We start from the raw sequence: 13,924 nt of genomic DNA, 5'->3' as shown, positions 1-13,924 counted from the left end.
AATTGTCCAGTAGGGACCTCTTTCATTATTTTTAGATCAGGACATTGTGCATGTATTGAGCCTCCTATGATTTTGAATAACGTTGAATAACTTTTTGAGTTGATCACTAAATGTTACATATCAATTATTTAGTGTATGCAGTATACCATTGTTGATTCATTTACATCTATTTTTTTTCATCCCTTCATAATCAACAGTTAGAGATCAGAATTCGCACTAGTTTGGCAGCTTCAAATGACCCAAATATCAGTCAATTTGCATAAACTTAAATGGTAGTTTCGCAAATATTTAGGGTGTGTATAAAATCAATAAAACATTCAATGTTTACTTGGATTTAAATTTTATTTCTTACAAAAACGTTGCGATATGCTCCATTGTTACCATCCATGTTGATGCTTGCATTTAAGGTTAAGCAAGAATAAAATGGTGAATAGGTTGTTATGACTTGGATATCAAATTCCATGGCTAAGTGATTAGACTATTTAGTAAATGGAGGGAGGAGACTGATGTCTGTGGAAAGAGTCTTGTAAAACATGACTCTTATGAATAGTGCAGTAGCATATTACCTTTTAGCCATTGTTTTCTCAAACTCTGATGCATTCATGCTGTTTCCATTTGGTGTGAACAGATTGGCATAGCAAAGGGTGATATTTGTCACTTTTGTTTGTTGTATAGTTTCCAATGGTCATACGACATGCCTGCGCATGTTAATAGAAGCTGCAGGTGGCTTGGATGCAGTCGATGTGACAGATGGCAATGGACAGTAAGTAGACATAATTTTATTTGAAATGACTTTGTGGTAACACTTTGAAGCCATTTAGTTCTTGAAGAAATTTTTCAATAATGTTTAACATAACTGGGATTTCTCCTGTCCTCCTTCAGAACTTCCATTTGCCCATTGAACCTGTGCTAGGTCCTTTGAAGAGTAATCCAATTCATCCCACTTTCCTGCTCTTTCCCTGGATCCCTGCAATTATTTTCTCCTTTAGTACAGCATTTTTTTTGAGACCTTTGTTTTAGGCCAGAAGTCATGGGGCGCCTTTGTATTTTCAAGAGATTTAGCTTCAACTAAAAGAGAATTGAGAGGCCACTGCTGTGATGAATGGAAACACCTGATCAGCACTCTCATTTGGGTATGGACAGCCCCAAATAGTGGAACTTGCTATTGTTCCCAAATATGATGCCAGGTCTCAGGGCTTAATTGATCCATGGAGATAATTTTTTCTAGTCCAATGAACTTTAATCTGGACAAGGAGCTTCCAATCATTCAGGCAGCATGGCACTCATTCCCAGATTGTTCCACTCTTGCTGTGCTCATCAGATGTTAAGTGTAATGACCACACAACATGGTGTCCCACCAAAATCCCATATGAATATCAAGCTCAGTCCCAATCCTTGATAGGTTTTCATCTGGCTGTTCTTCAAATTCCCCACGGCCCAGGAGAGATCAATCCCCAGCTATCATGGGACCGTAATAGGAAAACAAAATACTGTAAATACGAGAAATCTTAAAAAAAAAATGCTTGGAAAACTCAGCTCAGGAAACCTCAACGGAGACAATAATAGTTAATGTTTTGGGTCAATAACACAGTCATTGTTAAGGTTGCTGAGTTTTTCCAAGGTCTGTGTATTTATTTCATGTAACTGTAAACCTTTATTCTTAGAATCATTCCAGAAAATGTCGCCGGAACCATCCCAAAGCTTTTGCATTTATTCCTAAAGTATGGTACCCAGAATCAGACATAAACTTTGGTGGAACTGAACTAATAATCAGCATAACTTTTGGCATTGTTTGTAAATTTTGGGATCCAATATGCTTTATTACCGACTTGATTAATCTGTCCAACTGTCTTAAAGGATTCATGTACAAAAACCTAAGGTGTCTCTTCTCTTCCACCCTCTTAGAAATTGTACCATTTTTTGTAAGTATTGTGTCTCTCCATTCTTCCTAACAAAATCAGTCACTTCAAACTTTTCTGTGTTAAATTTCATATTTGTCCAAGCATTTCACCAGCCTATATCCTCTTGAAACCAATTACTATTTTCCTCACGTCGACTACTCAAACAAGTTTAGTGTGATCTACAAATTTTGAAGTGTAGCCCTGTATCTCCAGCTTCAAATCAGTAACGTATATCAGAAGTAGCATTGGTCATAGTACCTCATCTTGGGTAATTCTACTCCTCTTTCCTCAAATCTGAAAAGAGCATTCATTACAACTTCCTTTCTATCCCTCATTGATCCTTTATCCCCAAGGGTTCAATCTGTCAAACATTTTTGCAAAATGCATATTGGCAGCATCAACAGTACTGCTTTTATTCACCTTCATTAATTTCATTCAGCTCAAATCAAGTGAGCTAAACGTGATTTGTCCCTAACAAATCTGGCTCTATTTTGTCAATTAATAAATGTCCAAATGATTGCTAATTTTTTTTCAGATTCCTTTTCTAAACATCAATGGCATGCAAGCAAATGTCTGTAGCCATCTAGCAAATGGCAAGGAGGTAATTAATCTAATGGGTAGTTCTTCTGTAACACAATGGTTGCATCCTTATTCAACCCTGCCTTATAGAAAATTTGTGCTTTGCCAACACTTAGCCCTGTTTCTAATGTAATCACATTACAGCTAACACACTTTTTAAAAAGTTTGCGCTTTAGAAACAGGGTGTCCCCCATTCATCAATTGTGTTACAATGAATTCGTGTTAATGAAACTCATTATGGCAGAACTAGCTATGTCTTTACAGTGCTTTTGATAGAGCTGTAGATAAAGCAGATGGGTGAATCTTCCAAGCTTTGCTAAACAGTGTGAATTTGTAAAATCTCAGATATTGAATTTGGATGTGTCCGTATGACGATCTGCTGTGTGAAGCTTTGCAATTCATAATGCAATCAAAATTCAGTTGATTTCACGGAAGTCGTTTGTGCGTCATGTAGAACTGCATATGTTATTACCTGATGAAGGAGTGTCACTCCGAAAGCTAGTGTGCTTCCAATTAAACCTGCTGGACTGTATCCTGGTGTTGTGTGATTTTTAACCACCTATCACTGAGGCTAACTTGACTTGTAATTGCCAGGTTTATCCTTTTTTGTTTGGAGCAAGGATGTAGCATTTGCAATTGTGACAATGCTCCTCCTTTAACAAGGTTATGTTGTCTTTTTGTTTCAAAGGGGGTTGTAAAAGGCAGAGGTTTCAATTTGATTGGGCCACTTCGATTGTTGCCTCAGGCTGTATCGGTTAGTCATAATCAGGGAAAAAGGCTTTTAGGTTTCTTTTAAAAACATTTGTACAATGAAAGGGATGTGGCCAGTTCCCCCACTTCAGGGATTTTTCTAGGTTGGTTTAGTTTTTAGCTGCGGGGCCCAAAGAAACAGTGAAAAGAGGTTCCATGCTGATTCTCTGACATCTCTCTTGTGTGTTTATGGGGATGTTGTAGGAAATTGGAACAGCGTCATTAAGTTGCACTCGAGTCAGTTGGGTTTTCAGATAGGTTAGGTTATTCCGAATTCTCTTTTATTCGTGTTTCATTGAGTAGTTAGTAAATAAATTGTTTTGCTTAAAACCGAGTGGAGGGAGAGGTTTGACCAGCTGAATCACTCCTGGAATATCCACTTTAAAACAACTAGGAAGTTAGGGTCTGGGCTACCTTATTGAAATGTTTTGAGGGGATCTGGCCTGGTCCATAACACAAACCTCTAGTTTTTTTGGCACCATATCTTTCATCTTAAGGAGGATTCTAATATCATGACCAGCATACCTTGTAATTTCTGTTTTTATTTGCAACAGATGCACATTTCATCAAGCTCCATACACTTCATGTATTACCAGCTGCCTTGGTGCCACTAATTATTATTATAGCTCGTCGATTATCACATTTGTCAAATTTTGGTTACTATTTCAGTTTCTATATATTAACTCTTTTGACATACTGCTGTAACTTCAATGTTACGCAATTGCATGTTAACTTGTTTAATAATAATCTTCACTAGGACACCAATGATGCTTGCTGTTGCTAATGGACACATCGATGCTGTCATTCTATTACTTGAAAAAGGTGCAAATATAGATGCAGCAGATAAACGAGGCTGTACAGCCTTGCATCGTGGGGTGAGGCATGCATTCAAAACTTAAATACAGGATGTTAATTAAACTTAACTGTATTTCAAAAATGCATATTCGCTTGCAGATTTTTCAAACGTAAATCTACTCCAAATCTGAAGAGCTAAAGGAAATTAAAATTCTCATCATACTTCCTCATAATTTTTTTGCATTAAAATTGTTTTCACTGGTTTTAAATGTGCGTATTTTCAATGTCACTGGAAACATATTATTTGATTCTTCGATGATTGATTGTTATTAGATGTAAAATAGTTTAACTTCTGAATTGTGAACGTTTCTGTTGGGGTGGCTCTAGTATGTTTTCCACTTCAGAACAAATTTCATAGTGGAACTGATCCTTGCAGCAAGATTTTAATATGCTCTGTGTGGATTTGGGTAGAAGTGGGATTGTGGAAAGTGGAGCTGGGAAAATAGTAGAAATTGCTATAGGGTCGCTATCCTGATTTCTTTTTGCCGCCTCCAGTTTTCCTAGGGGCAGGTTGAAACTGAAGTTGGAAATTTTGTGGCTGAAGTGACCATCCAATGAATGCAACTAATTCTGCAGTCAAAAGCCAACTCTCACTTGCCCTGCCTCTTTCCCAATGATACATGTGTCACATTCTGCACTGGTGTTTGGAAGATCAGAGCAGGCAAGTGCACATGAGGAAAGAGTGAGGCTTGAAACCGAAGTTAATTCCCAAGTATAAAGGTGGAAAGTGGCAAGCTTTAGACCAGCGAACAATTCATGGGAATTTCTATCAGCGTGTCTGCAAGAGGATCAATTCTGTTGACATGAACTTTGGTGAACTGTATAACCAGGACCATGCAAATGTGATAGATTCCATTGTTTCTGTATGCAATTTGTGCTTTAAGTCAGTACACAGTGAATATTGCAACTTTTTAGGCTGGAATTGCTTCCAAGGGATTTTACTGTTTAGTTCTGGTTATTTATAGTTCTGGCCTCTTGTGATAGGTCACTCAAAACATTTCAAGGATTACTCAGCACATCAGAGGTTATAGGCAGTTGGATGAGGACAGACACTCCATGCAAAAAATACATGAAGTGCTGAAATGGTAGCTGAACTAAATTTTCTAGCGATTCATTGAGAGTTTGAGAGCAGTTAAATCTTTTTCTGCTTTTAGAACATAGGGTCATAGAGTCATACAGCATGGCAACAGACCATTTGATATAACTCATCCATGTTGACCAGGCTTCCCAAATGCCTGTGTCATTTGGGAAGCCTGTGTTCGCCCATAATTATATAAACCTTTCTTATTCATGTACCTATCTAAATGTCTTTAAAATGTTGTAACTGTACTTGCCGCTCTCGCTCCCTCTGTTAGAGCCAAAAAACTGCAGATGCTGGAATCCAAAGTAGACAAGCAGGAGGCTGGAAGCCAGGCGGCGTCAGGAGGTGGAGAAGTTGAAGATTTGGTGTAACTCTCCTTCAGGAATGATTCCTGAAGGGTTATATCCGAAACGTCAGCTTCTCCACCTCCCAATGCTGCCTGGCTTGTTGTGTTCTTCTAACTTTCTGCTTGTCTACTCCACCACTCCCTCTGGCAATTCATTCCATTAACACAGTGAAACAGTTGCCCCTCACATCCCTTTTAAATCTTAAATCTCGCCTTAAACCTGTGCCCCTGGTTCTGAACTCTGCAATGAGTTTTGCTTTGTCTCCCTTTTCTGAAACTATTTGCTTTTTCAGTAAGGATAACTCTGTTCTCTTTCATTCAATTTTTTTCCCAAGAAATCACATTAACCAACCTAGTAACATCCAAACAGTTCAATTTTCCAATTCTCATGATCCATAACAATATGTACTTCTAATATGCCTTCCATGTTTGGGAAAATGAAATGTCATTTCAACTGTGATTCATTACAATGTAAACATGACTCAAGTAACAAAATGCAAATAAAGTTACATTTATTCATCCTCGTTCACTCTTTACTCAGGTTTTATTCAACTTGTTGTCACCCTTTGTGAATCTTGAAACTATTTAGGCATCTTTAAATTCTTGATAATGTGCCTGCAGTTCAATCAACGTTTTCAGTGATATGTCTCTAGTTGTTCAGTGCTGCAGAAAGTCGGGGTTGAAAACTCACAATCAGTAATTGCTTGATGCAGCTGAACTATATTAGTGCTCAGGAAAAGCCTTCAGTGATGCAATGGTTGTGTCCTTAACCCTGGAACAAGAGCCTAGGTTTGAGTCTGAGGTATGTAATTACATTTGTGAATGGGTTGATTATAAGAATAGATTATTTTAAAAAAAATCAGGGGGCAGTAATCACATTGTGAAGCTAGCTGTTTGTGAAAAGCTAAAGTTGTGCCTGACAGTAAGTGAAGTGAAGTGCCCAAGAATTCAGGAAAGCATAGTCCCAGGAAAGGAACGTGGACCACCAGAATGTGAACAGTCCATGATGTAGTGGCTTTTGAAGGAGTTGCATAAATAGGCCTTAAAAAGAAAGGTATTTGTAGTCTCTTGTAAAGTTTTCATGGCCCACAGCTATTAATATCAGGGTGAAGTTTGCTGAGAAATCCATGGGATCTGTTATGACTGCATTTACTAACTTTTTTTTCTCAAATGATTATTGTTTCCTAGCCAGATCCTTCCCAAACATTTGGTGACTTGATTCAGATCATCACAACAGGTTGGGGAATGGTTTGGAAAATACAAGACATTAGTACATTGATTTGGGTAAAGACCACAAGAGTGGGACAGGAAGGAACAGAGATATTTAATGGTGGTAGTACAATCAGATGAAGTAATGGCACAAATAGTGACAAATTGTTTAGATCTACTAAATTGTTTAGATCTACTTTAAGTTTTAGAGACCAAGGGTTCCATTAAAGGACGGCAAAGTTTGGGAAATAAATGTTACAATGTACCCAATATTTCAAAGTTAGGCACAATGGAAAAGGAAGGATGATGTAAGGGCACTCCTGAGAAAGCATTTTAGCTCAAAAGTCAGGAAGTAAAATCAGTATGGGTGGGGATTAGGAATTCCAAAAGTTAGAAAATACCGGTGTAATAGTTACATGCCAAAAATGGAAAATACCCAGTATAGTGATTGTAATGAGGTCAGCCAGGCACTCTAACCACCACTCCTTGACATTCAACAGTATCACCTTTACTGAACCCCCACTGTCAACATCCTTGGGGTTACAATTGACCAGAATCTCAACTGGAGTGGCTACAGGAGCAGGTCAGAGACTACAGATACTGTGGCAAGTAACTCACCTCCTGACACCCAAAGTCTATCCATCATCTACAAGGCACAAGTCAGGGGTGTGATGGAATACTCCACACTTGCCTGGATAGGTGCAGCTCCAACAACATTAAAGAAAGTTGACACCACCTAGGACAAAACCTGCTAGATTGGCATCACATCTGCAATCTCTCCACCACCAGCGCTCAGTAGCAGCAGTGTGTACTAGCTACAAGATGCACTGCAGAAATTCACCAAAGATCCTTAGACAGCACCTTCAGAACCCACAACCACTTCCATCCAGGACAAGGGCAGCAGGTACTTGGGGACATCATCACCTGCAAGTTCCCCTCCAAGTCACTCACCACCTTGACTTGGAAATATACCTCCGTCCCTTCACAGTCATTGGGTCAAAACACTGGAATTCCCTCCCTCAACCCACAGCAAGTGGACTGCAGCGATTCAAGAAGGCAGCTCACCACCACCTTCTCAAGGCAAATACTGATGGGCTATCAATGCTAGCCAGCCAGCGATGCCTAAGACTCTCAAAAAAAATTTTTTTAAAAGTGCCATGCACGTGTAAACAAAGTGTGACAGGATACTGGCCTCATGATTCGGCAATTACGATGCGATAAGGCAAGATTTAGGATGCAAAGGATGGGGAAGAAAACTGCAGGGACTGGGCACAATTGAAATGTGGAGATTATTCAAGTAACAGCTACTGCGTGTCCTTTGATAAGTATCAGGCAGGGAGGAAGTGGTCGAGCAAGGGAGCCATGGTTTACTAAAGGAGTTGAATCTCTTGTCAAGAGGAAGAAGGAGGCTTATGTTAGGATGAGACATGAAGGCTCAGTTAGGGTGCTTGAGAATTGCAAGTTAACCAAGAAAGACCCAAAAAGAGAGCTAAGAGGAGCCAGGAGGAGACATGAAAAGTCATTGGCAGCTAGGATCAAGGAATACCCTAAAGCTTTCTATAAGTATACCAGGAATAAAAGAATGATTAGAGAAAGATGGGGCCAATCAAGGGCAGTAGTGGGAAGTTGTGCGTGGAGTCAGAGGAGATAGGGAAAGTGCTAAATAGATATTTTTCATCAGTATTCACACTGGATAAAGACAATGTTGTCAAGGAGAATACTGAGATACAGGCTACTAGACTAGACGGGATTGAGGTTCACTAGGAGGACGTGTTAGCAATCTGAAAAGTGTGAAAATAGTTAAGTCCCCTGGTCTGGATAGGATTTATCCTAGGGTTCTTTGGGAAGTCAGGGAGGAGATTGCAGAGCCCTTTGCTTTGACCTTTATGTCATCATTATCTACAGAAGACTGTAGCAAATGTTGTTCAAGAAGGGGAGTAGAGACAACCCTGGTAATTGTAGACAAGTGAGCCTTACTTCGACTGTTGGAAAAGCTCATGAGACAGGATTTATAATGATCTAGAGAGGAATAAGTTGATTAGGAATAGTCAACATGGTTTTGTGAAGGGTAAGTTGTGCCTCAAAACCTTATTGAGTTCTTTGAGATGGTGGCCAAACAGGTGGATGAGGGTAAAGCAGTTGATGTGATGTATATGGATTTCAGTAAGGCGTTTGATAAGGTTCCCCACGGTAGGCTATTGCACAAAATACGGAGGCATGGGATTAAGGATGAAATAGTGGTTTGCATAAGAAATTGGCTAGCTGAAAGAAGACAGAGGGTGGTGGTTGATGGGAAATGTTCATCCTGGAGTTGACTATTGGTGCGCCGAAAGATCAGATGACAGGAAGGTCAGTGGAGGTGCGGATGGTTCTGAAGGCTGTTGCAGGTTACAGAGGGACATAGATAAGCTGTAGAGCTGGGCTGAGAGGTGGCAAATGGAGTTTAATGTGGAAAAGTCTGAGGTGATTCACTTTGGAAGGAGTAATAGGAATAAAATGTGCTGGGCTAATGGTAAGATTCTCGGTAGGTGGATGAACAGAGATTTTGGTGTCCAAGTACATAGATCCCTGAAAGTTACCACCCAGGCTGATAGGCTTGTTAAGAAGGCATATGGTGTGTTAGCTTTTATTGGGAGAGGATTTGAGTTTTGGAGCCACGAGATCATGTTTAGCCGTACAAACTCTAGTGCTGCTGCTTTCGGAGTAAGTTCTGGTACCGCATTATAGGAAGGATGTGGAAGCTTTGGAAACTGTTCAGAGAAGATTTACTAGGATGTTGCCTGGTATGGAGGGAAGGTCACATGAGGAAAGGCTGAGGAACTTTGAGACTGTATCATTAGAAAGAAGAAGGTTGAGAGGTGACTTAATTGAGACGTAAGATAATCGGAGGATTAGATAGGGTGAACAGTGAGACCCTTTTTCCTCACATGGTGAATGCTAACACTAGGGGGCATAGCTTTAAATTGATAGATGTAGGACAGATGTCAGAGGTAGTTTCTTTATTTAGAGTAGTAGGGGTGAGGAATCTCCTGCCTGCATCAATAGTAGACTCGCCAACTTTAAGGGCATTTAAATGGTCATTGGACAAACATATGGATGAAAATGGAATAGTTCAGGTTGGATGGGCTTCAGATTGGTTCCACAAGTTGACACAACATTGAGGGCTGAAGGACCTGTACTGCACTGATATGTTCTATGAGAGTTATTTAACTCAGATACTAAAAAGTTAGCAAATTTTAAAAAACATCAGCAGAGAAGAGGCAATGGAGAAACTTGGACTAAAATCCAATAAATCCCCAGAAGCAGAAGGCCTACATCCTAGTGTTATATTTTTAAAAAAGACAGCTGCTACTGAGAGTGCTGCTAGTGTCCCTTCAAAGACAGATCTTTTGTGTTTACGTACTTCATTTTGCTTGCTTACCCTCATTGGACAGAAATCTCTGAAGCAGGATGCCATCCAATTTTAAGAGTATCTGGAAGATCTATTACTCAAAAAATTTGATTCCTGACCCAAAAATGGCCCCACAATAAATCATTTGGGTTTTGCTCTTACACTTTGTTTTCAGTCAACACCATTGTCTGAAGATAGAATGAGTTATGTCTGGTGGCTTCATATCACTGTTACTTTAGATATTTGCACGTGATTTCGAAACTTCACAGTTGTATTTATGTTAGTGCTGCAAGATACTGGATTTATTATTGTGAGCCTGGCAGAGTCAAACTAGGAACATGTGTTTACTTTGTTTTAGCCTTCTGTGGAAATACACTATTAAAATGTTGGTTCTTTTTTTATATAGGTTGTTACAGGTCACGAAGAATGCGTGGAAACATTATTGGACCATGATGCATTTATCTTGTGTCGTGATTCCAAAGGAAGGACCCCGTTGCATTTTGCAGCAGCTTGTGGTCATGCAACGTTATTGTGCAATTTATTGCCGTCAGCACTTTCTATAAGTTCCCTCACAAATCTTGTAGATAATTATGGCTATACACCATTGCACTGGGCTTGTTATAATGGTAAATAACCAAATATTTATAATAATAAATGTGAGCTTCAGCTTTTCATAAAACACTTCAGTAATTTTGAAACTCTCTTGTAATGTACAACACATTTCACCTAAAATATAGACTAGCTGATTAAGTTTAATGGTGAAGTATTTGCCATGGAGGAATAAGATAATGTCCATTTAATTCTCCAAAAATGATTTTTGTATTCTGGCCATGTCATCGTATAGGACTAGAAAGAGAAGTTTAGGACTTTGCCAGAGGGAAGAATGGAGACATTGAAGGGACACTGATCCTCAGCATTTCAATAATTCTTGGTGATTGTCAATGAAAAGGCATAAGCCAAGTCAAAGGAGCAATTTGGCTCCTCCTGTCCCAGCATAAGTCTCATGCAGCGTAAGGAATGTCCAAAAATAGAAAATAAATGGTTTGCCAAAACATCATAGTAGAAAAATGGAGAGTAATTAAATCAAGTTTTTAAATTGCTTTTCAAGAAGAAAATTTACAACTGAATTTCTCAGAACCCTAAATAATCTGGGAGTGATTTACAAGTTTGCTAGCTAATCTTGGAGTTCAAATGCTGAATTTCACGATTAGGTTCAAACCTTTTATTCTCTTATCTATTATTTTATAGGTAATAAAGTAATACAAATTGCTTGCAGGTATCAAAAATGATTGACTTAAAGTTGGTTTTGTTAATGATCCTTGATCACATTTTTGAGCAAAAATGTCAAATTCCGAGGATACTGATGTGATATTGAAGGATGCACCTGCGACAGGTTTATCTACAAATAGTTTGCATTATTTTGCAGAGAAGATCCTCAGTAAATACTATACTTTAATTCTGGAAATCATTTTGTCATACAGTTTTTATAATTCAGAAATCTTTGTTTTATTAGGTCATGAAACCTGTTTGGAGGTCCTACTGGAACAAAAAGAATTTATCAAATTTGGGGGTGCTCCTTTTACTCCTTTGCACTGTGCAATGTAAGTCAATTGTGAGGCAATTTATTCTCAGTAAGACAAATGTAAATATTTGAAAGTTTTCTGGAGAAAGTAAATCCTATTCCAGAGTTAAGTAGCAAATGCATCAAAATGCATTTCTGACCAAATCCTGTAATATTCTCATGCTTGAATAATCAAGACCCATTGTTAAGTCTTTAAACAAGCGTACGATCCAATTAACGTATATTCTGTTGAACACATTGTTCTACAATATGTTTGCTACCTTAGTGAAGAGAATGGTACAGAGACCTTAAGGGGAGAGAACGGGTTGAATGGTCATTAGTTTGAACCAGTATTCCACCGCTGGAGTTCTGTTGAAACAATACTTGGCAACATCATTATATGTTACAGATTTAGATGGTCCAGTGATCATTTCCTGTTTGTCCATTATTTTGTCTATTCCTGAACCAGTCTTGAACTTTACAAGGATGTTGCCAGCGTTGAAGGATTTGAGCTACAGGGAGAAGCTGAATAGACTGGGGCTGTTTTCCCTAGTGTCGGAGGCTGAGGGGAGACCTTTAAAGAGGTTTATAAAATCATGAGGGGCCTGGATAGGGTAAATAGACGAGGTTCTTCCCCAGTGGTGGGGGAGTCCAGAACCAGAGTACATAAGTCCCTTTTAAATCTTTTCCCTCTCACAGTTAGTGTTTACACATGGTCTAACTCGTGAGTAACTATTCAACACACCTCATACTTATCTACACCTCCCCCAGACAAGTGTTAATTAAATCTCCCTGTTCTTACTCTCTCCTATACATCTTTTATGAATGCATTTTTTTCTATTTTTCATTACCTTTGTGAGGTTCAAAGGGATCTGTTACAGAACTTCAAAGCATCTTGACTTTGTATTTCTAATGCATTTGTATTTCTAACATATTTGGATTGAGCCATGTAATGGATTATTCTTTTGAAATTTTATTTTGAATGAGGATCAGTCTGACGGCAAAGTCTTGCAAGTTATCGGTTGGTTGTAAGATTTGGTGATAAAGTAAATTTGAACAAAATACAATAACACAAAATTGTCTGAAATTCGCACACTGATTCTAGATTTCACGAAGACATTAACTCAGTTGTCCTGTAAGTATTCGTTGCTGTCATTTGTTTTTAAACTGCTAGCAATGACATCCGATATTTGAGCAAAAAGAAATTCTTAAACTGTCTTCCATGTGCAGAGGAGATTTTAACTATTTAAAGTATGTAGAATTAGAGCCATATGGAAATATATCCGTGCCAAAACACATGAGACATCTGGCACCATCCATCTATATTGGGATTGATCCTTGTTGGTAAATAACTTTCCCCTCAATCGCTAAATCTCAAAATTAATTTCAGAGACCTTCAGTCATTTCTGTGTGAAGAAAGTTCTCCTCCCTATCCTAAATCTCACGATTTTAACTTTATATCTCTGGCTTCATTCTGATACACTAAACGACCGCATGACATTTGTTTTGATCTACCCAGTCCCTTTTTATAATTAAGGATGATGTTGATCTTTAGATGTTTCTTGTTTCACATGATATGTGGCATTTGAAAAAAAAACTGTTAATATGGTCGGTCAGCTACATTTTATTCCGGAGAGCAGCATAAGACACTGATTAAAGTTGTTCAGCAACAGAATTTTGCAGTTTGTGGTTAATTATACAAATGAGTTCAGTACATTATTACGTGACTGTAATACTGAATTGTTTTAGCCTAACATTGACACTACATGAAATCGTTTGCTTTTCAGTGGTCTAAATATTAAAAATTTGCACAATAAAATTGTTACACTTCAGGTTTCCTTTTTCCTTCCATTGTGTAGGCATGTGTAATTTTATTTTACAGTTAGTGTTTTGTTGTAGAATGCCCCCTCATGGTGATTCAAAAATTAGTTTTTCCAGATGAGTTTATTCTTTCTAAAAATAAACTTAAGTGCTCATATAAATCACCTTTTGTAATTCTGAATCTTGCATCTGTTACATGCCAGTACCACACAGAAAAGTATTTGATGCATTTGTAGAATGTGAGAAATGCTAATTCATCTCAGATTTCATATCCACCTAAAAAAGCTGTTGATCTAACGTGTACTGATCTACAGGCTGCATTATTTACGGGGATGGAGAGATGCAATGAAGCTGAGGCTAACAGTTGCATTGAATTTGGACTGCAGAGGTCTTGGTGCATTTCGTATCTGGACTTCACCACATTTCTGTT

At 38.4% G+C, this 13,924-nt stretch overlaps 1 protein-coding gene across 6 annotated transcripts in view; it reads left to right on the top strand.

Moving 5' to 3' along the window:
- LOC122551273 (serine/threonine-protein phosphatase 6 regulatory ankyrin repeat subunit C-like) overlaps positions 1-13,924 on the top strand; it is a 227,043-nt gene that overhangs the window by 165,863 nt on the left and 47,256 nt on the right. For all 6 annotated transcript variants that reach the window (XM_043692915.2, XM_043692917.2, XM_043692912.2 and 3 more), the window contains 4 exons: positions 676-763; positions 3,988-4,105; positions 10,519-10,738; positions 11,626-11,713. In XM_043692915.2, the coding sequence (XP_043548850.1) occupies positions 676-763; positions 3,988-4,105; positions 10,519-10,738; positions 11,626-11,713 (514 nt within the window). The remainder of the gene's footprint in view (positions 1-675; positions 764-3,987; positions 4,106-10,518; positions 10,739-11,625; positions 11,714-13,924) is intronic.

Source organism: Chiloscyllium plagiosum, unplaced genomic scaffold (genome assembly GCF_037043375.1).
Source record: "Chiloscyllium plagiosum isolate Xiang-an unplaced genomic scaffold, Cpla_swu_hap1 HiC_scaffold_7, whole genome shotgun sequence".
Taxonomy (NCBI): domain Eukaryota; kingdom Metazoa; phylum Chordata; class Chondrichthyes; order Orectolobiformes; family Hemiscylliidae; genus Chiloscyllium; species Chiloscyllium plagiosum.
This window is presented reverse-complemented; position numbering and strand designations above follow the sequence as displayed.